The sequence below is a fragment of the Phyllobates terribilis genome, unplaced genomic scaffold, assembly GCF_046119375.1.
Source record: "Phyllobates terribilis strain yellow unplaced genomic scaffold, ASM4611937v1 Scaffold_11__3_contigs__length_659146591, whole genome shotgun sequence".
Lineage (NCBI taxonomy): Eukaryota > Metazoa > Chordata > Amphibia > Anura > Dendrobatidae > Phyllobates > Phyllobates terribilis.
Window position 1 is genome coordinate 331,721,806 of NW_027362771.1, and position 27,297 is coordinate 331,749,102.

The following is a 27,297-nucleotide window of genomic DNA, read 5'->3' on the forward strand; positions in this document are numbered from 1 at the left end:
CCTTTTCTGGAAATTCTATCACCGTTTTTGCCACAAGCCTAAAAAGAATGGGTGTAATTTCTTGTCATCCCACTTTCTCATGCCTGCTTCTGCAGAGTATCTCCATCCGTAAGTGTCCGGATCGACCCTCCTGCTTTTCTGCTTGAGGTCTTCAGTCTTGACTTCCCTCTTTCCTATGCGGTCCTCCTGGGTTCCCTGTTGCTGCCTGCCAAGCTCATGCTCTCTTGGTTCTTTAACCCTAGCATGCGAGACGTCACTGTTACAGGTCCAGGTGGTGGAACCTCTGCGCTTCGGTGCAAGGAGGGACCAGAGGGGCGTGACTAAGTGCCTACTTGGCCTGACCCAGGTCACGCGGTGGCTTAGTCAACTCCGTGAACCAGGGAGGGACCGGGCAGGTGAACCAGGTGCCACTCTGGGACCGACCTTGTGTGAGAGCAGGTGACTCCCACGGGTCAGATGACATGGACTGACTGGTACAGCAGATGAGCACGGCAGGAAGGCAAACGGGTGGTCCGGGTAGATCAGCAGGCAGGTATGGCAGACATTACGACAGGTGCTCCGGGTAGGCAAGCAGGCGGACACCGCGGATAGCCAGACAGGTGCTCCGGATAGGCAGGCTGGAGGGCACGGCTGGTAACTGGCAGGTGCTCCAGGTCGGCAGGCTGGTGGGCATGGCAGGTAACTGGCAGGTGCTCCAGGTAGGCAGGCAGGTGGGCACGGCAGGTTACTGGCAGGTAACTGGCAAATTGGCGGGCAGAACTATTAGACAGACTGGGGGGCTGGACTGTAGACAGACTGGCGGGCAGGACTGTAAGACTGACTGGCGGGCAGGAGTGACTGGCAGCAGGACCTGAGGGCTGAAGCAAGTGTTAGCACATGGAACAACAACCTTGCACAGGCACCTCCATTTTGGAAGAGGAGCCTTATATAGGAGAAGTTCTCCGGCCATTGGCCGGGGACTCTTTAGGACAGCGTGCGTGGCCCCTTTAAGAGGGAGGGAGCGCTTGCGGTGCGCGCCACAGCAGCAGGGGAGCAGGAAGACGCCGGACTAGGACGGCGACGGTGAGGGGAACGGCTTCTCTGCCCGGCAGGAGGCAGAGACGCCGATGCTACAGTCACAAATCTACACTTTTATGTAATGGGGGCCTTTTTAGTTTCTCCGTGCACTTCATATGGAGAAACTCACATAAATAACTTTTACAAGTTTATTTCAAAATTGCAAAATAAGATATGAATAATGCACAACATTTTAATTATAATTTTTTGTAGAAAACACCAAAAAACATGTGTTGTGGTACAATATCGCTCAGATTTCCTCACTACGTTTCTTGGACAAATGAAACAACGCTTTCGTTTTCTTTCTCCTGGCGCCTTTAATATCCTGAAACTGTACGCCACACTGTTTCATTGCTTCTTTAGTTTGCTTTGGCAAGCATTTCATGTTGCTTCGCTCCATCATGTGAGGCATTACAAGTTCATGGCAAAAGTCCTTCAAGAATAGGCGTCTCCTGTCCTTCCTCCTTGCATGAAATTCTGTATAAATAATGAATGAATTCAGGGCTGCTACATCAAGCATATTTGAAAAAATTACTACAGGCCAACTGTAACGGGTCTGGGAGGTGGAACCTCTGAGCAACGATACAAAGGGGCAGTCCTTGTAAAGAAGCGGGTGGCTCCCAGGGTAGGCGGGCAGGTAGTCACGGCAAGTGACGGGGACAGTCTCTGGGTAGAAGGGCAGGAGGTCACGGCAAGTGACGGGGACAGTCTCTGGGTAGAAGGGCAGGAGGTCACGGCAAGTGACTGGGACAGTCTCTTGACCGGCGGGTGGTCACGGCAAGTGACGGCTAAGCCTCCAGATAGGCTAGCAGGCGGGTAGCAGGTGGACGCTCCCAGGTGAGCGGGCAAGAGTCTCTGGACAGGCAGGTGGTCACAGCACGTGACGGCTAAGTCTCCAGATAGGCTAGCAGGCAGGTAGCAGGTGGACGCTCCCAGGTGAGTGGGCAAGAGTCTCTGGACAGGCAGGTGGTTACAGCAGGTGACGGCAGAGCCTCCAGGTAGGCTAGCAGGCAGGTAGCAGGCGGACGCTCCCAGGTGAGCGGGTAAGAGTCTCAGGACAGGCAGGTGGTCACAGCACGTGACGGCAGAGCCTCCAGGTGGGCTAGCAGGCAGGTAGCAGGCGGACGCTTCCAGGTGAGCAGGTAAGAGTCTCTGGACAGGCAGGTGGTCACAGCACGTGACGGCAGAGCCTCCAGGTAGGCTAGCAGGCAGGTAGCAGATGAGCGCTCCCAGGTGAGCGGGCAAACAGATCCATAGACAGACTGGCAGGGCTGGTAGGCAGACTGTCGGACCGCGGGAATGTAAGCAGATAGACAAGAATCAGGCAGGTATCAAGCAGGAATCTGGCAAGTAACTGGCAGGTAACTGGCAGGTATCTGGTAACGGGACCTGAGGGCTGAAGTAGAGTGATAGGCTATGCAACAACATTGCTCGGGCACCTCCATTTTGGAGGAGGTGCCTTATATATGGTGAGGTCCTCCGGCCATTGGCCGGGGACTCCTTAGGACGGCGCACGCGGCCCCTTTAAGAGAGGGGGAGCGCGCGCGCGCCCTAAGCACAGTGGCCGGGAAGCAGCACGCGCTGCCAGAAGAGCGAGAGGAAGACGCCGGGCACGGAGCGGAGAGGTGAGGGGAACAGCGTCCCTGCCTAGCAGGAGGCAGGGACGCCGACACTACACCAACGTCTTGTTTGCCTCTTGCATGAATATTCTCCGACCATTTCATCCATTTTGTCTACACCTCCTTTAGTTTTATTGTAATACAGGATGATTTCTTGTTTCAATTTCCTGTCATTGCAGTCAATACTGCAATCATAATGCATGGTACTAAGTAATGTAACGGATTTCTCCTTCTTCGCTTTGTAAGATACCAGTGTCACTTTGTTGTTGAAACCATAGACACTCTCATAAAGTGCTTGCTGTGAATTGTGTTTCATTGCTTGAGGAATTTCTCGTCGGTTTGGCTTCATAGTACCAACAAGTGTAACAGCTTTTTCAAGCAGAAAATTGCCAAGTGCAACATTGGTAAAATAATTGTCCATGGTAATGTTTCTACCTGAATTGTATATTGGTACAGCTAGTGTTTTCACAATCTCAGACCCTAGATCTTTCTGTACTGGTGCATCAACTTCTTTGCCACAGTAGATAAGCCCATTTATGCCATAATAATATGCAGAATCACACATCCAGAAGATTTTTATTCCATACTTGGCTGGTTTACTGGGCATGTTTTGTATGAACTTGCAACGTCCTCTGAAGGGTACAAGCTGCTCATCTACTGTAACATTAGTACCAGGATTGTAAAGTTTGGTGCAATTTTTGATAAATATGTTCCAGATATAACTGATAGGGGCTAATTTGTCTGTTTGGAACCTTGCTGCACGAGTTCTCTTATCATCAAATTGAATGTTTCTTCTAATTTCCTCATATCTGTCCACTGCCATTGTCGCTTTATAGTGTGGATCAGAAAGTGGGTCCAGAAATAATTCTCTGATTGGAACATAATACGATTTTTGACTCCCTGCCAGCAGTAAAAGTCCAATATATGCATAAAGTTCCTCTTTTGAGATATTTTTCCAGGACTTATTTTTTACAGAAGCGATACGTCTTCCTTCTAGGCCTTATCACTCCCTCCCAAAATCACATGACATCCTCACATGGCATGATCCACCCTTTTATTCAGGCAATGTCCAACTGGCACAGGCTTCATTAGGACTGTTCTTTCTATACCTGAGCAATAAAGTCCTTTAGGTATCAAGGGCAGCTCGGGCATTCTCCTGCTTTTTAGCCCTGGCATTTAACCAATCTTGTCTTTTAAACATGTCTACCTGTGTACAGCCTCTCCCAACCATCCTTCTGTTATACAGCTATGCATGAACTCAGCTCTGACCTCGGCCTATTAGATCTGATTTCTGCCAGACGATTTTGGACTGCATCCTGGTGTCTATTTCTAATTTTCACAACAGCTGTTAACAATTCCTGGTGGAGCGACTTGGGCATTAATTGGCATACAGTCTGGTTCCCTCATAAAGGGAAGCCATCATCAGAGAATGACCAAGTGTTTAAATCAGGTTTTTGTGTTAAGTTTATTTTTTTACATTTTGTAATGTTTTAATTTTTTAAAACATATCACACTCTGCCCCCAGCCGCCGGGGCTTTTTTAGACTCTAACTTCCTATTGTTTCAGGAAATATCACATGTACGTTAGTTGCAATGGTCAGACTCTGACCCTGTTTTTGTATTGAAGCATCTAATGAGCCTATGTAAAAGTCATTGTGAAGGGAAGAAGAGCAGGGTCAGCTGTGACATCACCTACTGTGATTGGTGAACGTTATCAGTAGTGTATAGAGGTGTTTCCTGTCATTGTAATCTTGCCTCTAATGATAGGGATATTTGTTGTAAATTCTTCCTAAAAAGTCAGGAAGGATGAGTCTAAAAAAATCCAAGCGACCAAAGCAAATATTGCAAGATTAATAATTTTTTTTAAAAAAAATAAAGATCTGCTCCTGGGTTCAGTCCAAAGGCAAATACATTGCAACCCAGTGGGTCTACATCTGAGACAATACTGTGCTCAGAGTAGATGTCATCTAGTGTATGGTGTTGGAATTAGGATGGCTGCAAACGAGAGTTTGAGAAATCTCCTGAGTTTCATCCAGAAAACTGGATAATTTTTCTCTAATTTACATCCGATTTTCAGCCGTGTGCCATCCATGTGTCTCTTTTTTACATCTGTGTGATATCGATGTGACATTCGTGTGCAGTCCCTTTTCATACAACATTAAAAATGTACATGATGCAATACAGTTTCCTAGATTTACAATAGAAATATATCCGTAAAAATCGGATGTTTTGTATTGGATCCATTTTTTTTTATGCAGCCATAGACTTGAATGTGTCAGTCTCATCCAAGATTCGGAAGAATGTAGTGCATGCTGCGATTTTGTTCTCACATATAGTCGGACCGAGAAGAAAATCGTGTGCTGTCCGTGTGCTATCTGATTCCAATTAAAAATTAGAAAACACATGTCCGATTTATACACTTGCCTGCATGAGCCCTTAAACTGACAGCAGGTCTGCATATAGATACTAACTACAAAATGTCCGTGTGTGCAGTTATTGATGCAAATCGATGAAACCTGGTGAACCACTGAGCAAAAAGCCAGAAGGATTAGTTTACCATGCAATACATTCCTCAGGTTGGCTATGTGTTGGAGAATATTGTGCATCTTGCTGAACAATGGCAAGTAAGCAGTTCTTAATGGAAAATCAACCACATTCCATGGAACCTTAAACGGATTGCTCAGGCTCATGGCGAAAGTTTGCAACCCACGTTGTCAAGATTCTCCGGGAGCTGTTGACGCACCCAGGGGATGGGGACGACTCGGTACCCAGGCCTTTACCTGGTTTGGGGATGTCGCGGTGGTCGACTCCCGGGCCCGTACCCTGGGGTCACTCTTGAAAAAGGGGATTGGAACTTTGCTAGAAAGACCGCCGGGGGTGATGGGATGGCAGCTGGGATGTTTCTGCTCCCCACAGGCGGAGCGGGCCCCTGGGGCAGTGTAGGTGCAGATGGTGGTGATGCTGGGCGTTGTAGTGCAGAGGAAGAGATGGTACAGCTGAAATGATTGACTGAGGCAGTGCAGTGCAGTCATCCGAGCTTTACTCACAGTTCTTGTGTAAGTTCCACAGGTACACTGTACGGGTGTCAGCCTCCCACGTCACACTGCGTTCACCAGACCGGGGGTTCAGCTCTTCCTCAGATGTGTCAGGAGTGCTTGACGGAACCCCGCTTTCCTTATGTTCCTTGCTAGACCAACTTCTCACGCTGGGTCTTCTCCCTCCTGCCCTGCGCTTCCCCACTCACAGTCCCGATCGGGTGCTCTGAAGTCCCTCTGGGCAACCTGGAGTTACCGGACCTACTTGACCCTCACGGTGACTAAGATAAGGCTGTGGCAACTGCACCATAAAAGTCAGAAGCCTCCGGTTTTTCCAGCCGAGACCTGGAGTAACACGGCTGGTCCAGGGGCCGGTCCCCTTCTTGCGGCCTGATCCCTCTGACACCTGGCAGATACGCGGCGTACGGGTGCCGTCCTGCACTCGCCGTACCCCCTGGGATCCTTTCTATAGAACGGAGCCTTCCTCCTCTGCTCCCCTCCTGGGCCTCTATCACTAGGCCCCACTTGTGGAGCAGAGCTCCTAACGAGACTCTGCTCCCTGACTGACTGTCCTCACTCACTGATCTGCCACCCTAAGATGGCTTCCCTTTATATACCTCCTACTATGGTGCTCCCCTACTCTACTTCCTCCAACCACACCCACTACTGGTTCCCCCCTACCTTTGGTTCTCCCCACTCCAGCCAGGGGCAGGGCTCAGCAGGAAAACACAATGCATCTTGCCCTTCCAGCCGGCGGGTGAATGCGGGTGTTGGGGTGCCGGGCAGCACTCCCTCCTTATCTGAGAGAAGGAGACACTACACCTCTGGGTGAGGTGCAGTATCTCTGTGGCGACTGAACCCTCAGGGGCGCAACACTGTCATGTGACTGCAAGTATGCGATTTGCATACATGCGGTCACGTGTCGACCAGACGTGCACGGCCTTGCTCTACTTGGAATGTATACTTGCGGTCACATGACAAGCCACTGCGGCCACCGATACTGGGGAATCCTCACGGTAGTCGTTGGCGAAGTACTCATCTCCCGCTCCCGGCACTTTACATAAAAGTGGGGTTCCTGGCTGGGTGTGGGGACTTGTGCTGTGAGGGTGCGACGCCTGTGCAGACCGCAGGACCAGATGTTAACCAGTTCATGAAAGGAGACCACCAGTTCTTAACAAGCGATACTTTACTAAACAGCCATTACATGGCAAATACTGTATAAATACAGGATAGCGGGTACACAACTTCTCGCACTTTTCTTCATTAATACAGAGCATTTCATTACACAGTCTCATTACTTCCTTGGCCTCACACATTCCTGCCTCCACTGATCTCCTTCCCTTCACCACCATCTGGCTTACCACATCAGTACAGTCCTTGAAAGTCATTTCCTCTTTCCGCATCTGATTCTCCTCATAGAGGAGAGGGTTTGCCAATATGGCCGGGCTCAGCTTCAAGCGCTCTGATTTTTAGTAAACTCCCACCCGGGGCACTCACTTCGTCTCACGTTCTATTCCATCCTGGACCATTAACTTTAAGAGCTGTAAGCTACTCAGGACCATGCTGCTAGGTGTACCTTCTCTGGACTCTTCTCATTTGGTCACTCTGCTCTCTGGTCAGTCCTCTGAGCTAGCACTGTCCTTCTCTCTGTGTCTCTGTTACTCTCTCTCTGTCTCAGTCTGTTACTCAGGATCACGCTATCTCTGTCCCGATCTCCTTACGCTCTTGCTAGTGAATACCCACTGCATGCAGCCTTGCTGATCACTCAGGCAAATTTTTGCTCTAGCTACAAGTTAGGCCATGTCTCAGTCACTACCAGGAAGTCCTCTCTGATTCTGCTACATAGCCCCTCACCCTCTGGGCTAGTCCCAACACTTAATTATGTCTTACACAAACTTCAAGCTATGGAGGGCACCATCAAATCAATGTGGGATCAACATGCAGCACACCAAAAATTAAACATGAACCAGAAAAAAGGAAAAGAGGTATGCTTTTATGCAGTGATCACCCAATATAAACAATACATCAATCCATATAAATAAGTTTTATTTTAAATATAAACAACGTCACAATACAGTTACAGTGCTGGCCAAAAGTATTGGCACCCCTGCAATTCTGTCAGATAATACTCAGTTTCTTCCTGAAAATGATTGCAATCACAAATTCTTTGGTATTATTCTCTTCAATTAATTTGTCTTCAATGAAAAAAAACACAAAAAGAATTGTCCTAAAGCCAAATTGGATATAATTCCACACCAAACCTAAAAAAGGGGGTGGACAAAAGTATTGTCACCCTTTGAAAAATCATGTGATGCTTCTCTAATTCGTGTAATTAACAGCACCTCTAACTTACCTGTGGCACCTAACAGGTGTTGGCAATAACTAAATCACACTTGCAGCCAGTTAACATAGATTAAAGTTGACTCAACCTCTGTCCTGTGTCCTTGTGTGTACCACATTGAGCATGGAGAAAAGAAAGAAGACAAAAGAACTGTCTGAGGACTTGAGAAACCAAATTGTGAGGAAGCATGAGCAATCTCAAGGCTACAAGTCCATCTCCAAAGACCTGAATGTTCCTGTGTCTTCCGTGCGCAGTGTCATCAAGAAGTTTAAAGCCCATGGCACTGTGGCTAACCTCCCTAGATGTGTAGAGAAAAGAAAAATTGACGAGAGATTTCAACGCAAGATTGTGCGGATGGTGGATAAAGAACCTCAACTAACATCCAAACAAGTTCAAGCTGCCCTGCAGTCCGAGGGTACAACAGTGTCAACCCGCACTATCCGTCGACGTCTGAATTAAAAGGGACTGTATGGTAGGATAACCAGGAAGACCCCACTTCTTACCCCGAGACATAAAAAAGCCAGGCTGGAGTTTGCCAAAACTTACCTGAGAAAGCCTAAAACGTTTTGGAAGAATGTTCTCTGGTCAGATGAGGCAAAAGTAGAGCTTTTTGGGAAAAAGCATCAACAAAGAGTGTACAGGAAAAAAAAAGAGGCATTCAAAGAAAAGAACATGGTCCCTACAGTCAAACATGGCGGAGGTTCCCTGATGTTTTGGAGTTGCTTTGCTGCCTCTGGCACTGGACTGCTTGACCGTGTGCATGGCATTATGAAGTCTGAAGACTACCAACAAATTTTGCAGCATAATGTAGGGCCCAGTGTGAGAAACCTGGGTCTCCCTCTGAGGTCATGGGTCTTCCAGCAGGACAATGACCCAAAACACACTTCCAAAAGCACTATAAAATGGTTTTAGAGAAAGCACTGGAGACTTCTAAGGTGGCCAGCAATGAGTCCAGACCTAAATCCTATAGAACACCTGTGGAGAGATCTCAAAATGGCAGTTTGGAGAAGACACCCTTCAAATATCAGGGACCTGGAGCAGTTTGCCAAAGAAGAATGGTCTACAATTCCAGCAGAGCATTGTAAGAAACTCATTGATGGTTACCGGAAGCGGTTGTTCGCAGTTATTTTGGCTAAAGGTTGTGCAACCAAGTATTAGGCTGAGGGTGCCAATACTTTTGCCCGGCCCTTTTTTGGAGTTTTGTGTGAAATGATCAATGATTTGATTTTTGCTTCATTCTCTTTTGTGTTTTTTCCTTGCAAGCAAATTAAATGAAGAGAATAATACCAAAGAATTTGTGATTGCAATCATTTTCAGGAAGAAACTGAGTATTATCTGACAGAATTGCAGGGGTGCCAATACTTTTGGCCAGCACTGTAATTAAAACATAAGTAAAAGTTGTTATTTATAGTGGAGTCACCCACTGTTAGAACATCCATCTACTGAAAACCATCCCTTAAACAACATAATCACAATAAGTCAGATAATAGAAAAATAGGACTCTCACAAAGGCTGTCCCTGGTGATCAATATTGCACATTGGTACATTAATTGTAGCCACTCACCACCAACAATGTTGTTCACAAAGATCCCAAAAACAAATCACGTGAGTGCAGGACTTAATAAGTCAATACCCAACGCGTGTCGCCACCCACGGTGGCTTCATCAGGGGTGTTATGAGCACAGATTGCGACGCTGTAATATATACTAAAGTAAACAGGAGCCTAATGGCTCCTCCTCACACAGCTCTGTCCACTTCACGAAACACATGCAGGCTTACAGCCTGTCAGCGTCGCGGTTTCCATGGTGCCCTCTCCAGTATACCGAGAGTGGTTATCTGTGCATGTGTGGTCTGGAATACTTCCAGGTCGGAGGTCATGCCTCTGCTTCAGCGTCCTGTGATTTCGAGCAGGTGAAGCAGCTGATGTACCGGTAATTAGGCTCCTGTATACTTTAGTATATATTACAGCGTCGCAATCTGTGCTCATTACACCCCTGATGAAGCCACCGTGGGTGGCGACACGCGTTGGGTATTGATTGCCCATCTACTCCATCCCTGTCCAGGCTCCTCCGCATTTGGGAAATATTGACCCTATTACTATTAGGTACAACAGGGGCAGTACTAGCATGAATGGGGCGGATATTATGGTTCAGATATTGCTTTCCATAGAAATTTGCCATATGTGACCCATGTGACTTGCCTTGTATTTTTGTGGTTGGCTATCTGTGTTCTATCAGACTAATGCCCTATACATGTGTGGTCTGTTATTTATGACTTATTAAGTCCTGCACTCACGTGATTTGTATTTGGGATCTTTGTGAACAACATTGATGGTGGTGAGTGGCTACAATTAATGTACCAATGTGCAATATTGATCACCAGGGACAGCCTTTGTGAGAGTCCTATTTTTCTATTATCTGACTTATTGTGGTTATGTTTTTCAGGGGATGGTTTTCAGTAGATGGATGTTCTAACAGTGGGTGACTCCACTATAAATAACAACTTTTACTTATGTTTTAATTAACTGTATTGTGAAGTTGTTTATATTTAAAATAAAACTTATTTATATGGATTGATGTATTGTTTATATTGGGTGATCACTGCATAAAAGCATACCTACTTAATTATGTCTTACCCTACTAACTGTCTGTTGCTGAGCAGAAATCAGCTTCCTAACAGTACAGTACAAAACACTACAATGAATCACAACACAATTCACATTACACATCACCCTCACGATACCCCAAGACATTATACACATTACACTTTACATTGTACACAGCACTGATGTCTTCAAGGGGTAACAGGGCAATATGTCCATCTCCTTACATGTGCACACTGTGATGATCAGAAGTTTGCAGTCACATAAAGTGACTGCAGACTTTCATTACAGGCCTGAACAACCCATTTCAGGCTATGGCCTGTTTTTACACACACAAAACTGTTGCTATGTTAGAAAAAGTGGTGCTCATGTCAAAACCATTTTTCTCAGTGGGGTTCAATTTTGATTTTCCATTTCCTTTCCAAGGTTCAACTTCTAATCTTCTGTAGTGGGAGGAAAAGGCAGGTAAAATAACATGAGTGCTATCTGGGTGATGGTACTAGAATGCTGTCCAAGCACTTTTTATATATATATTACAAAACTAATTTTATTTTAGAAAACTAATAATCTAAAAGAAAAATATGTAAAAAAAATCTCCATTTAGAAATGAAATCCAATTTGTCTTCCATTAAAAAAAAGAACAATCAAGGTTAGAGAGATGCATTCTTTATTGCTTTGTTCAAGGATTCAGAAAGAATAAGGCTGGGTGCCCACGTAGCGTTTTTCAAGCGTTTATGCTGCGGAATTTCCGCAGCGGAAACGCTTGTGAAACGCTAGGTAATCCGCACCCCATGGTCCCCAAGGGGATTCCGCATGTTCTATGCACATGCTGCGGATTTTTCCGCAGCGTTTATGCTGCGTACAAAAATCCGCAGCATGTCATTTAATTTTGCGGAAGTGCAGCGGAACTCCCGCCATTGACTTGCATTGAGACGCACAGAAACCGCGACTGTACATTTTTACAAGCGGCTTCTATGCGTCTCTATGTGCGGATGGTACCCAGTTCTGGAGGAGAGGAGACTCTCATCCAGACCTGGGTACCATTGTACCTGTAAAAAAAGAATAAAATAACAAATAAAGTTTATACTCACCTGTCCGGCGTCTTCTCTCTGAATGCCAGCAGCGCTGAAGGACCTTCGGTGACATCACAGTCATGTGACCGCAGGCCCTTCACCGCTCTGTCTCGCGATATGCCGGCAGCCGGGAACCAGCCAGGAAGCAGCGCTGCAGCCACGCCGGGGCCTCGGGGGTGAGTATAGCTTTATTTGTTTTAATTTTTACGGTTCACACTGTATAAATCCATGCCGTTTGCATGGATTTATACAGTGTGACCTAGTTGTCAAGCACTTTCCAAGTGATGCTATCGCCTGGAAAGTGCTTGTCAATCTGCATGCGGAAACGCATGTGAACCCGCATGTGGATCCGCATGTATTCTGCAGGAAAAACGCATGCACAATCTGCATGCGTTTTTTCTGCCAGGGAGATGCAGAAATGCTGCAGAAATTTTCTGCTTCATTTCTGCATCATGGGCACATAGCCTTAATGCCAAGGTCTTAACTAAGACAAACAATACTGTTGACTTTTTTCTTCTACTTCTTTGTGGGAACAGAGTGATAAGGTGCAGTGCTCATAGAAGAACACAAGTCAGGAGAAAACATATTGTCAGTAACCAGTACATGAAAGTAACCAATAGCTAGGCCTTGAAATGTCCTATGGCCCTGAAACGACTGCTTACCTTTTACTTATGCTGCATATGTCATATCTTTGCAGCATAACTTGTAAAGTAATTTTTATATGAATCTCGTTATCATACACACACACACACCTCATATAATCCATGAGATTATGTTATCAGCAATACAGGTAGCAATTGTCAATCATTTCTCTAATTTTCCCATATGTTTGATCCAAATCTGTCAGTAGGATCAACCCTCCTAAGCCATATTAAATTAAATAAATGGCCCTATAATATCTGTGATTCGGTGTCTTATTCCAGGGATATCCACATTTTTTTAATATGTAAATTAGCTGTTAAGATCTATGAGCTGGACATAGATGTGCATGAGAATCCTCCTACAGAGCTAATTTCAATGAATGGGGATGTTATCAGTGTGAGACATGTAATGACTGAGAACCTGCTCTGCCGACCTACATGTCTCACACTGGTAACTACCTATTTCATTTAAAATAAGCTCTGGAGGCAGATTCATGGTGAGATCTGTGCCACGCCCATAGATCTTAACAGCTAATTTACTTATTAAACAAAATGTGGATTTATCTGAAAGAAGACATCAGACCGCAGCTATAAAGGTACCATTTTATTCCATTTTCTTTAACTTACATGCGCATATAGACAATTTAGGAGGGTTGACACTACTGGCAGATCTTTAACAGCTGAATACATAATGCACAGGATATACTGTATGGAAGGTGCCCAACACCAATTGAACTTAGACCTATGGGAAAAGTGACATTTTTGTACCAGGGCTCTGCCCCAAGATATCAAATGTATTTACTGAAGAGGGGTTGTCTAAGCAGAATGGAAACTTAGAGATGTCAAATATTTTTAAACAAGTTAAGTTTTTGGTCTTTTTGATATGATATTAAATGTAATTATTCTTTATAAGCATCCTTTAATTATTAGAATTTCATAGTCATTACTTATATCATTATTTTCTCCTTTATCATATTTTTCTAACAACTTTTTTTATTTCACTACTGATAATTAGTGCTAATTATTTACTATAACTAATGGCGTCATTGTTCTACTATTCTTCTATTTTCTATAAGAGCTTTAAAAATGTGATCTCCAGTGCAATCAAATGATCGTCCTTGTGGTCCCACACCTGGCACCCCAAGGGAACTGTTTATTTTGCTAAGGGAAAGCAGTGTGGGCCTGACCCTTCAGTGGAAATGTAGTAATATAAGGCAGCCAGCAACCAAATGGCCGTTCATTCAGTACTAGGAGGCGGTCAGTACAGGTAATCTTCAGCCTGGATTATTGAGGAAAGATCTAAGCAGTGGATCCACTCTCTATAATTTGCATATGCCCAAGTAGGATATATGGACTATTCATATTTGTGTGTATGATAAATCAATGTAATATACAGTATGTAACCCATAAATCATTTCATTTCCTCCATTTCTTGTAATTATTTCCTTGGTATAATCCGCAGATTGGATCTTAAGGGCCATGAACTCGCCCGTTGCTGAAGCAATCCTGGAAGTTTCCAGCGCAATTTATCTTAAAGGTGAATACAATAATAGCAGCTGCAATAGAAATAGTGGGAGTATGCCTAAATCTTAACTGTTGTCTGTATCTAATTACTGTTTTTCAATAAAATCGCAGAGGCAAATAAACGTCTAATTGGTTTAGATGGCAGAGTCATACAAATATCTCGGAAATTTAGAATCTGTACGGTAACGCTTACTCAGAGTCTGCTGTGTAATCTGTACGGTAACGCTTACTCAGAGTCTGCTGTGTAATCTGTACGGTAACGCTTACTCAGAGTCTGCTGTGTAATCTGTACGGTAACGCTTACTCAGTGTCTGCTGTGTAATTATCACCCCTTCTACTTGGTTGATGCTCCTCTCAGCCTGTGAATGTGCGAGTAGGACATCAGATCAAGTAGATGTGATTACAGCCCGGATTTATTTTTTTTTAATTGAGACAGATCTATGGCTGCTTATTATAGAAAGCCTTAATACAACAAGCAGGGCACCTGTCTGTGTGACAGAGCTAGGCTTCGGGCTCACTCACATGAGCGTATATCTCAGACAAGTGCTATCCAATGTTTTATCACATAGCACTCGGCCCAATGTTATACTATGGGGCAGTGCAGATCTGCTTTTTTTCCATGCTGATTTGGCATGAGAAAAAAATGGCAGCATGCTGTCAGAGGCTCCGCATATTGAATCGCCTGCACCCATTCAAGTCTATGGGTGCATGGAAAACATCGGACTGTACTCGCATGTCATCCAGGTGCAGTCTGACATCCACGGACTCAGACAATGGAGATGATGGAGAAATTAAATTCTCCGTCTTCTCCACACCTGTGATACGATTCTCTCATGCGAGAGAACTGGATCACACTAAGATGACACTCAGCTCAAACTCTGACAGTGTTTAAGTCAAATGTCATTACCATAATGAAGCCGAATGTCTCGCATGAGAGAAACAACACTCGTGTGACCCCGGCCTTTCAGTCACAGACAGCAAGCACAGGTGTTGAAAATCAGTAGATGGTCTGTAATTGATGTAGAAGTTATTACCTTTTCTGTGGATATGCGATACCCTCTTCTTACTATTCTACACCTTTAAGCTTTATTTATATAAAGTCGAAAAACTCCTTTAAAGTACATATGTTATCAGAGATAACAAGCAGTTCTGTCAAGTAATTAGTTATAAGTACAAAGGTCAAACTGCTCGAACTACAGAAGCGGTAGACTGAAAATTAACATAATAATATTGGCAATATCTAGCACTAAATTCACCGCACCTTGTTTCTTTTTCGTGTATCACTCTTTATGAGGCATGTAGAAGACAAATATGTATTCCGATTCTTGTTTTTTTTCACGGACTGAATCAGCACATGAAAAAAATTTAGAGGACGCATATACGCACCTCTGCTCTATTCAGGATGGGGCAGTGGGATCCCCAGTGATCAGGAAGCTGGATAGGGGATACCTTGATTTTTTAGGGAATAACACTTTAATACTTTGTTTTCATTTTATATGTACATGTTATTTTGTTTATATGCAGATCATTTCAACCATGCTTTTACCCTATTATTTTATCATATTATGTTTCATTATGTGCAGAAGAGAAATTATGGACCACAGTAGCCGATGGGTCAGTTCGACTTCGAATTGACTCCTCCTGTCCTCAGACACCTGTAACTGTGCATGAAATGTTCTTGGGCTGCGTTGATAAATATGGCTCTCTCAATGCACTTTCAAGTAAGAAGGATGGCCTGTGGGAACATATTACGTTCAAGGAATATTATCAGCTATGCCGTCAATCTGCCAAGGCATTTCTGAAGGTGAGACTATTACAAGTGCTGTTTTTCTTTCAAGATCAGAAAAAAGGTATCTTTGGAATATGACGCCTCTCCTGCTGAATACAACTGCAAAGTATTCTCTTGTGCAAAAATGGGATCCGTTTGTATCGTGGTTATCGATTGGACAAAAAAAAGGAGCCTGTGTCCATTTTGTCCAGTTGCTTTCTGTTTTAATGTAAAATTTGATACAATAAAAAGTACCTTTTATTAAAGGGGTTGTCTGGGCATACGGTATTGATGACCTATTTTCATGATAGGTCATCAATAGCAGATAAGTTGGGGTCTGATATCAGACGTCCCCACCGATCAGCTGTTTTTTGGTCTGGTACTGGCCAGATGTAAACACTTTCAACGCAGCTTCCAAGCGCTGCTCTGATCAAAGTATTGTTACTGCCTCTGGCCATTGCTGGCTACTGCAGCACAGCGTGTATGCAAAAGAATAGGAGCTGTGCTACACTTTGATCGGAGCTGCGCTCAGCAAAAAATAGCTGATGGGCGGGGGTATCGGGTACCAGACCCCACCAATCTGCTATTGAAAACCTGTCATATAGATAGGTCATTAATACTGTACGTCTGGATAATCTTTTTAAGAAAAATGTGGTCTGAACCTACCATAACCCATTGAGAAATACATTCATGTTATAAATGTCTGTTACTAGGCAACAAGAAATAACATTCAATTGCACAATAAATAGGGATGAGATACAGTGGGTACGGAAAGTATTCAGACCCCTTTAAATTTTTCACTCTGTTTCATTGCAGCCATTTGGTAAATTCTAAAAAGTTCATTTTTTTTTCTCTCATTAAAGTACACTCTGCACCCCATCTTGACTGAAAAAAAACAGAAATGTTGAAATTTTTGCAAATTTATTAAAAAAGAAAACTGAAATATCACATGGTCATAAGTATTCAGACCCTTTTCTCAGTATTGAGTAGAAGCACCCTTTTGAGCTAGTACAGCCATGAGTCTTCTTGGGAATGATGCAACAAGTTTTTCACACCAGGATTTGGGGATCCTCTGCCATTCTTCCTTGCAGATCCTCTCTAGTTTCATCAGGTTGGATGGTGAACGTTGGTGGACAGCCATTTTCAGGTCTCTTCAGAGATGCTCAATTGGGTTTAGGTCAGGGCTCTGGCTGGGACAGTCAAGAATGGTCACAGAGGTGTTCTGAAGCCACTCGTTTGTTATTTTAGCTGTATGCTTAGGGTCATTGTCCTGTTGGAAGGTGAATCTTTGGTCAAGTCTGAGGTCCAGAGCACTCTGGAAGAGGTTTTCATCCAGGATATCTCTGTACTTGGCTGCATTCATGTTTCCTTCAATTGCAACCAGTCGTTCTGTCCCTGCAGCTGAAAAACACCCCCATAGCATGATGCTGCCACCACCATGTTTCACTGTTGGGATTGTATTGTGCAGGTGATGAGCAGTGCCTGGTTTTCTCCACACATACCACTTAGAATTGTCACCAAAAAGTTCTATCTTCGTCTCATCAGACCAGAGAATCTTATTTCTCATAGTCTGGGAGTCCTTCATGTGTTTTTGAGCAAACTCTATGCAGGCTTTCATATGTCTTGCACTGAGGAGAGGCTTTCATCGGGCCATTCTGTCATAAAGGCCCGACTGGTGGAGGGCTGCAGTTGACTTTGTGTAACTTTCTCCCATCTCCCTACTGCATCTCTGGAGCTCAGCCACAGTGATCTTGGGGTTCTTCTTTACCTCTCTCACCAAGGCTAGTCTCCCACGATTGCTCATTTTGGCTTAACGGCCAGGTCTAGGAAGACTTCTGGTGGTCCCAAACTTCTTCCATTTAAGGATTGTGGAGGCCACTGTGCTCTTAGGAACCTTGAGTAATGCAGAAATTATTTTGTAGCCTTGACCAGATCTGTGCCTTGCCACAATTCTGTCTCTGAGCTCTTTGGGCAGTTCCTTTGAGCTCATGATTCTCATTTGGTCTGACATGCACTGTGAGCTGTGAGGTCTTATATAGACAGGTGTGTGCCTTTCCAAATCAAGTCCTATCAGTTTAATTAAACACAGCTGGACTCCAATGAAGGAGTAGAACCATCTCAAGGAGGATCACAAGGAAATGGACAGCATGTGACTTAAATATGAGTGTTTGAGCAAAGGGTCTGAATACTTATGACCATGTGATATTTCAGTTTTTCTTTTTTAATAAATTTGCAAAAAATTCTACATTTATTTTTTTTCAGTCAAGATGAGGTGCAGAGTGTACTTTAATGAGAAAAAAGTGAACTTTTTAGAATTTACCAAATGACTGCAATGAAACAAAGAGTGAAAAATTTAAAGGGGTCTGAATGCTTTCCGTGCCCACTGTAGACTAAAGGTTTAAGGCCTCTACATTAGAACCAGTGATGGAGCTGGTTGACCATCTACTATGTATGGGGGCATCATGACTCTCCCTTGACAAATGATTGAATCAGGTAGTTTAAGTTGAGACACTTCCTATTGTTCTTCATGGATAATAATAGAGATAATCTTACTCTCTCCTCCACATACAGATCACATGTAGGATCAGATGAGCTAGTCATTCTGTACATTAGTAGGGGGAAGTCAGGAGAGATGTCAGATGGTCATTAGTGCAGTATTGGTCAAAATGTATACAGACCAGGCCATTCTCAAAACATTTCAATGAGGCTAGGTTCACACACATTCAATGTTCTACGCTGAGCACGGCTTTGGGTTTCTTTCTGAATCACTGGTGGAGCCATTCTCTATTATGAAACCAACACAGTCACTTAGGACTCCATCTGGCCTCCTTCCTGGCAGTGTGGTCTGCCACAGTTTTGTGCACATCTGAAAAAAATAACATTGCTAGGACGGAGGCCAGATGGAGTCCAAAGTGACTCTGTTGACCCCATAATAGTGAATGACTCTGTTGGCTTTCCATCAAATGCTGTTTCTCGGGTTTTCCGATGGAAATATATTATGTACCATATATGTGTGTGAACCAAGTGTGATCTGTACACCTTTTAAATTCAACACATTTTTTAATCACATCCTCCTTTGATCGAATCTTCTTTACCAGTTACAATATTTACCATTTTTTGTAATTTGGATGAATCTTCCTAGTGCCCCTTTGGATCTTTGTGCATATGGCAATGCTATGCATACAAAGTTTGTACAGCAGCACACAGGATAGTTTAGTAATATATAGGTTCTCCGTGGGCTGCCATATGGTGCCTCTGTCAGCATTGTGTCCTCCACTACAAGCAATGCTATATGTCTGTGTCCACGAGCCTTAGCTCGCAATAACCTAGAAGGGACTGAAGAGTGTATTAGGTAAAGTTGGAATATATAGTTTTATACTACATAGTTTTCCAGTTACTGGCCAATATCTGGAATCAATTCAATGTTCTCATAATTTGAAGCTTATCAAATGTGATTTCTACTGATTACTATACTTTCTGGGTGCTCCAAAAGTTCTACTCCATAGAGCCATGGTTTGCTTAGCAGAAAGCGTAGTACAGCTTTAGGCCTCCTTCAGATATAGTGCTCCACATATCAGTCAACTGAATACATACAATATGTATTTATGTGATCCAGTCTTAGGATAGTTAATTCTATTGGCTTATTACCAGGGGTGTTAAGAGAGGAACACATGGCCCCTTCTGCGACAGAAGATTTTTGCAAGCATTTTTTTCTGTTAGCTTTGTTGCACACTTTTTTGTACTTCAAAGAAGATTAGATTTTTCTCAATACACTTTGAAGCCCCCTTTATAAATATATATAAACTTCAACAACCTCTTCTTTTTAGAGCTTAATGTGTATGAAATCATGCAACATCGTATTCTGTCTTCCAAGCCATTTGTATTTTCTATTTGCAGCTGGGATTGAAGCAATTTTATAGTGTCGGTATTCTTGGCTTTAATTCACCAGAATGGTTTATTTCAGCAGTTGGAACAGTGTTTGCTGGGTAAGTACCATTCTTTACTTTAACAGGAGGCACCTCAATAATGGTCAGCAGTACTGCAGGATCGGTGTTGAGCCGATTTAGCAGCAGGCATGCTTCATTGCGCACGCAATTATTAGATAATTTGTATTTTTGACGATAATTTTATTATTCAATAACTACAGTGCTTTCGGTCAATCCAAGAGGTTAATAAGCCTGAAACCTGAATATCTAAAAAAGTGAGGTTTTGTCTTTCTTAGGAGAATATATATATGTGCAGAATTATTGGACAACTATTAGTGTCTAGAATTATTATGCAACTAAATGAAAAACCTCTCAATTGTTTACTTTCATCTTTTTAAGTGACCAAACAACGCAAAATGTACAATAGTACATTACTGACATTTATAAAATATATATTTATATATCAGTGACCAATATAGCCACCCTTTTTTCCCTTTTTTTCAATGACACGCATAACCCTTTCATCCAACGGGTTTGTCAGTTTCTTAATCTACGATCAACTTTTTGGGCAGCACCAACCACGGCCTCCCAGACACTGATTAGAGAGGTGACTGTTTTCCTTCACTACAAATCTTCCATTATTTAAGAAGGGGCCACAAGTTCTCAAAAGGGTTTAGGTCAGGTAAGTAAGGCCCCCTGTCCTTATTCTTTCATCTTTAAGGCCTTTACTGGCTAGCCAAACAGTGGAGACTTTGATGCATGCGATGGAGCGTTGTTCTGACAAAAATTCTTGGTTTTCTTGAAAGATGCACACTTTTTCCTGTACTACTGCTTGAAGAAATTGTCTTCTAAAAAGTGTCAGTAGGTTTGGGAGTTGATTTTGAGTCCAACAAGCTCCTCTTTAATAATACCAGCTCATAGCAGTAACTCCCTCTCGTCTTGCTGGCAGCTGATTCAAAGTGGAGGCTTGTGACCATTACTGATCTAGCCACAGGCCCATCCATCTGGTCCATCAAGAGTCACTCTCATCTCATCAGTTCATAAAACCTTTGAAAAATCTGTCTTCAGACTTTTTTAGATATTCAGATATTTCTTGGCCCAGTCTTGACATTTCATCTTCTGCGTTTTGTTAGTGGTGGTTGGGTTTCAGCCTCACTTACCTTGGCCTTGTCTCTAAGCACTGAACACATTGTACTTTTAGGCACTCCAGGGAGGTTGCAGTTCCGGAATATAACAGCTTTCCAGTATAATGGCTTCCTGGTGTATAAAGCAGGCCATGCAATAAAAATTATAGACAAGGGCCAATTTAGAAAATTTTTTTTACTTACTGTTGGCACTTTTATTACACCATGAATGAAAATGATAGTCATTGACTAAAGGCAAATATCTTTGGAAAAATTGATGTGCAATGCTGGATTTTTTTCTGTTCTTGTTGGGTGGAGTATTTGGAAATGCATAGAAAGTCATCAATTCCAAGTGACAGATGTACACCCCTTCAACAGAAGCTCAGGCCGGCCAGAGATGAGAGCAAAGATCAACGGTCACTTGCTGTTCTCCAGAACGACCACCTTTACTGACCAACTGCGAATGTCATGTGATTCAGGAGCCTGCCACCTGGAATCATTAGTTTGGGGGCCAAATTATTATATAATTAAAAAACTGTACAAGATAAGTAAAGTACAGGTTTACATACGGAACTGAGTGACAAGTGTACTAATCAAGAAGAATGACACTGCCATGGTTCATCACAATGAAAGTTCAGTAAATGTCCTTGTACTGTATTTGTCCTGCCTCGATGACCGCAGCGGTTTGCCAGGGTTGTCGGAAGCACGACCTGGGTTATCAGCAGATCGTCTAGCCAGCTGATAATGAAACAACTTGGCTAAAGAGGACCTCTCCTGGCGTCTGTTACAGTTAAAAATTCTATTTTTCATTCTGTATTCAAATAATTCTGTAATAGATTTTCATAGGATTCTGCATTATGCCGTTCCTCTGTTATTCTCCTTCAAAATGTATTAATACATTGACAAATTCCACACAGAAAACTCACCGTACCCGCAAGAGAAATTGACATGCTGCGGATTTGAAACACGCACTGCGGGTCAGTTTAAGTGGTGTTAAAACGAAGCCCAGGGGGCAGGAGATTTCTATAAATCCCATCCACTTTTCTGGACCTGTAAGATGCTGCGTTTTTGACATAGCAAAAATATGCAGCGTCAAAAACGCACCGAAAGCTCATCATACACTGTCAGGTGGGCGACATTACACTGATTAATATGATACCTTGGTTGATGAAATCTGTCCTGTGGTTCTTGTGTAATCTTTACTTTCAGTTTGTAGATAATGATATGCTCGTACTTCGGGGCGGCCTGTGTGGGGGGAACTCTATCTGATGCTCTGCTTACATATTCATCTGTATGCTCTTATGACAGCTCACTGTGCCTTCACTGACCTGTCTCCTATTTTATTTTATTACATAATGCATCTAGTTGTGTGGGGCTAGGTAAAATAGGAGGCAGGTCAGTGAACGCACAGTGAGCTGTCATAAGAGCATACAGATGAATATGTAAGCAGAGCCCCAGACAGAGCACCCCCCACAGGCCGACCCAAAGCACGAGCATATCATTATCTCTAGTGAACATTGGACATAATTTCAAAAAACATCACAGTAAAAGATAATGCCTTACCAACACCAGGTCAGATTACCAATGCACTGCAGGATGCAGCAAGCCTCCATGATAAAAGTGGGGGCAGCACATGTGCAAGATATTGATGCACAGTCTTGCTGACTGGTGCGCTTCAAGCTTGTTTGTAACTAACAAATAAAGTTGCACTCTCTAGCAAGTAAGCATGAAATATATGAAATTAGAATTGCATTACTGCTCTAGAAAATAGGGAAAAACAAAGATACTTAGTGCATAAATTGGCCAATTCATGTATGCCCAGCAGCCACGGCAAGATGATCTTCTTTGCTGGGAACATATCAAATGTGTTTCCTCTCCTGGGGCTGATTGCCTACATTTATATGGGTAGGTAGGATCCTGTTGTGATTAAAACCGGAACACATTAGGTTAGCTTCACAGCAAAGAAAATCGCCTTGTCATGTCTGCTGGGCATACATGAATTCACCAATTTATGTGCTAAGTATCTTTCTTTTTTACTATTTTCTAGAGCAGTAACGTAATTCCAATTTCATATATTTCATGTTTGCATGCTATAGTGTTACAGAGTGCAACTTTATTTGTTATGTATACACACGTGGTCAAAATTGTTGGTGCACCTCATTTAATGAAAGAAAAACCCATAATGGTCACAGAAATAACTTGAATCTGACAAAAGTAATAAATTAAAAATCTATGAAAATTAACAAATAAAAGTCAGTCATTGCTTTTCAACCCTGCTTCCACAGAATTTTAAAAAAAATTAAACTCATGAAATAGGCCTGGACAGAAATGATGGTACCCCTGAAAACAATGTGACAAAGGGGACATGTTAAATCAAGTTGTGTCCACTAATTAGCATCACAGGTGTCTACAATCTTGTAATCAGTCAGTGGGCCTGTATATAGGGCTACAGATACTCACTGTGCTGTTTGGTGACATGGTGTGTACCACACTCAACATGGACCAGAGGAAACAAAGGAAAGAGTTGTCTCAGGAGATTAGAAAGAAAATTATACACAAGCATGTTAAAGGTAAAGGTTATAAGACCATCTCCAAGCAGGTTGATGTTCCTGTGACTACAGTTGCACATATTATTCAGAAATTTAAGATTCATGGGACTGTAGGCAACTTCCCTGGACGTGGCACCAGGAGAAAAATTGATGACAAATCAAAGAGACGGATAATACGAATGGTAACAAAAGAGCCCAGGATAACTTCTAAAGAGATTAAAGGTGAACTTCAAGCTTAAGGAACATCAGTGTCAGATCGCACCATCTGTCGTTGTTTGATCCAAAGTGGAATTCATGGGAGAAGACCAATGAGAACACCATTGTTGAAAAAAAAATCATAGAAAAGCCAGACGGGAATTTGCCAAACTACATGTTGACAAGCCACAAAGCATCTGGGAGAATGTCTTATGGACAGATGAGACAAAAATGGAAGTTTTTGGCAAGGCACATCAGCTCTATGTTCACAGACAGAAAAATGGAGCCTATCAAGAAAAGAACATTGTCCCTACTGTGAAACATGGAGGAGGCTCTGTTATGTTCTGGGGCTGCTTTGCTGCATCTGGCACAGGGTGTCTTGAATCTGTGCAGGGTACAATGAAATCTCAAGACTATCAAGGGATTCTAGAGAGAAATGTGCTACCCAGTGTCAGAAAGCTTGGTCTCAGTCGCAGGTCATGGGTCTTGCAACAGGACAATGACCCAAAACACAGCTAAAAACACCCAAGAAGGGCTAAGAGGAAAACATTGGACTATTCTGAACTGGCCTTCTATGAGCCCTGACCTAAATCCTATTGAGCATCTTTGGAAAGAGCTGAAACATGCCATCTGGAAAAGGCAACCTTCAAACACGAGACAACTGGAGCAGTTTGCTCATGAGGAGTGGGCCAAAATACCTGTCGAGAGGTTCAGAAGTCTCATTTACAGTTACAGGAATCGTTTGATTGCAGTGATTGCCTCAAAAGGTTGTTCAACAAAATATTAAGTTAAGGGTACCATAATTTCTGTCCAGGCCTATTTCATGAATTTAATTTTTTTAAAATTCTGTGGGTTGAAAAGCAATGTCTGACTTTCATTTGTTCATTTTCATAGATTTTTAATTTATTATTGCTTTTGTCAGATTCAAGTTATTTCTGTAACCATTGTGGGTTTTTCTTTCATTAAACGAGGGGTACCAACAATTTTGACCACGTGTGTATATAGAGATGGCTACTCTTAGTATGCACCTGTTCTGTTTAGAAGTGATGTTCCATCTTTTGATATTTGTATATTTAGGCTTGATTGTGACATCCAATTTCACTGGTAGTACAGAATGGATCAATTTTGAAACTAGTGATACAGCCATTTATGTAAAGTATCCCAGGAGACGTTTTTCAATATGAGTATCTCCAGACTCCAAAAGATGTCCCATCGCGAACATCTGGGATGTCATTGCTCAACAATTGCAAAGGGAGCTGCCAGCAGAGGAGCTTGATGGTTTGTGTGCCAAGGTGTAGTCAGCATGGCAGAACCTTCCTCAGCCAGCTATTAAATGGAACCTATCATCAGGTTTTTTAACCCCAAACTAATGCCATCTCAGTATAGTCATTGTCATACTGATTACATCCATACCTTTACTTTAGCAATCTGTGTTTATCTTTCAGAGAAATTTACTGTTGAATTGTTATGCAAATGAGCCACCAGAGCAGCTGGGTATGCACTGAAGATACAGCTCTGCTGTCTCTCTTCCATACCTTCCCCATCCACAATCTGTCTCCTGTCAGTGGATTGAGAGGTCAGTTTTCTTTCAGTGACCTGATTCCCCCACCCACAATTAAGTGCATGTGCCATCATTCTTAGTGACAGTGCATGGACAGGAAGCTCCTGATGAGGAAGACTGCAGACTGTCAGTGTTTGGTGTGATCTGCATAGTTTGCAGATCGTGTTAGACACTGTCTTTTTCACAAGGACGTCCAGTGTGGTAGTAAGAGAACAGTCTTCTTCACTTCTACTGCTGGATACCGCATTGGTTGTCCAAGTAAAAAAGATGGTTAGTGTCTGGCGCAATCTGTAAACTATGCACATCACACCAGACACTGACAGTCTTCTTCATCAGGAGCTTTCAGAGCATGCACATTCATGGGGGAATTATGGCACTTGCACTTGACTGCAGACAGGGGAGACAGATCACTGAAAGAAGAGTGACATGTCAATCACTGACAGGAGACAGGTGGCAGGTAGAGGATATGGAAGAGCTATCAGTGCAATGCCCGCCAATTGCACTTGCAATTTGCATAAATATTCAACAATAAATTTCTCTGAAACATAAACACAGATTTTTTAAAGTAAAGGTATGGATGTAATCAGCATTAGGGCACATTCATACGTCCGTACAAATCCATCCGAGATAAGACTGCAATGCATGGACTGGCCACAGGTCTCCCGACCCGAGTGTGACAGCTTCATAAAAATATATGGAGCTGTCATGCTTGGGTCGGGAGACCTGTGCCCAGTCCGTGTATTGCGATCCGTTCTCTGATCGATCTGTCCTTCGTCTGAATGTGAGCTTACGGTGCTTATACAAAGATGGTATTAATTTAGGGCAAAAAAAAATGATGACAGATTCCCTTTGATAACCTCGATGATAGTGTGCCAAGATGTGTAAGTGTGTATTTCTGCACATGGCGCTCAAACTTGATCGAAGAGTCAGACTATGAAGAGCCTACACATGCAGCAGGAGGCGATACCATGTCAAGTATCATAATAACTTACGCTATGTAGGTAGTGTATAGGAGCCTCAGAAGTAACTAGCATCAGACATTTGTGATACAGTAAAGTGATGAACACAATCTATCTATATAATTGTCTTATCCCGTCTGTCTGTCTGTCTGTCTGTCCAGGAAATCCCGCGTCGCTGATTGGTCCGGCCGCGGCCAATCAGCGACGCGGCATTTCACAAAAAGATGGCGGCCGTTAGCGGCTGATCTGCCGCACGGAGGTGAGCGGCGATGCAGCCGGGAGATGAAGCCGGCTGCTCGCAGCATACATCCCCCGACCGGAGGCACCGCTGACCCCCATGCGGCTACTGTGGGGAGATCAGCGGCTACGGCCGCTTATCTCCGGACGGTAAATGTGACGCCCCTCCCCTCTCCTCCTCTACCCCCCCTCCTCTCCTCCCCTCTCCTCCTGTCCCTCCCCCTGCTCGCTCAGGACCCCGGCACCATACGTACCACTCCCCTCTCCTCTCCTCCTCTACTCCCCCCCCCTCCTCTCCTCCCCTCTCCTCCTGTCCCTCCCCCTGCTCGCTCAGGACCCCGACACCATACTTACCCCTCCCCTCTCCTCCTCTCCTCTCCCATCCCCTCTCCCCCCCGCTCGCTCAGGACCCCGGCACCCGGCGTCATACTTACCCCTCCTCGTGCCTGCGCCGCAGCAGCTCCTGTGTCTTCCGCTGCTGCTGTGTGACGTGTCAGTTCAGAGGGCGCGGTGACGTCTTTACACCGCGCTCTCTCCTGACCGGTCACAGCGCACAGCGGGAACATGCGGGCTACGCTGGAGTCCAGAGGAGCAGCTGACAAGTGAGGTGAGTATTGGATTATTATTTTTTTTTTTATTGTATGGGGCCATAGGGCATTAAATGGTGGGGTGGGGAAGTGTGACATCGTGGAGGGGCCATTATAAGGGAAGGGGGATGTGACATCCTCCATGGGGCACTATGGGGGGGATGTGACTTCCTGCATGGGGTATTATATAGAGGGGATGTGACATCCTGCATGGGGCATTATAAGGGAGAGGGGGATGTCACATCCTGCATGGGGCACTATGGGGGGGGATGTGACATCCTGCATGGGGTATTATAAGGGAGGGGGGGATGTCACATCCAGCATGGGGCATTATAACAGACGGGGGATGTGACATCCTGCATGGCGCAATTATATGGGGGGGGATCGTCACATCCTGCATGGGGCATATTCTAGAACAGAGGTCCCCAACCGCCGGTCCGCGGACCAGGACCGGGCCGTTGGGGTTTTTCAGCCGGTCCGCGGGGAGAGGGGGCCCCTCCA

The 27,297-nt window shown here is 43.8% G+C and overlaps 1 protein-coding gene across 1 annotated transcript in view; it reads left to right on the forward strand.

Annotated features, from left to right (window-relative positions):
• Positions 1 to 27,297, forward strand: part of ACSBG1 (acyl-CoA synthetase bubblegum family member 1) — an 82,389-nt gene that overhangs the window by 17,906 nt on the left and 37,186 nt on the right. Inside the window, exons 2-4 of the mRNA XM_073652686.1 lie at positions 13,829 to 13,903; positions 15,474 to 15,694; positions 19,556 to 19,644. Coding sequence (XP_073508787.1) covers positions 13,846 to 13,903; positions 15,474 to 15,694; positions 19,556 to 19,644 — 368 coding nt within the window. The 5' untranslated portion in view covers positions 13,829 to 13,845. The remainder of the gene's footprint in view (positions 1 to 13,828; positions 13,904 to 15,473; positions 15,695 to 19,555; positions 19,645 to 27,297) is intronic.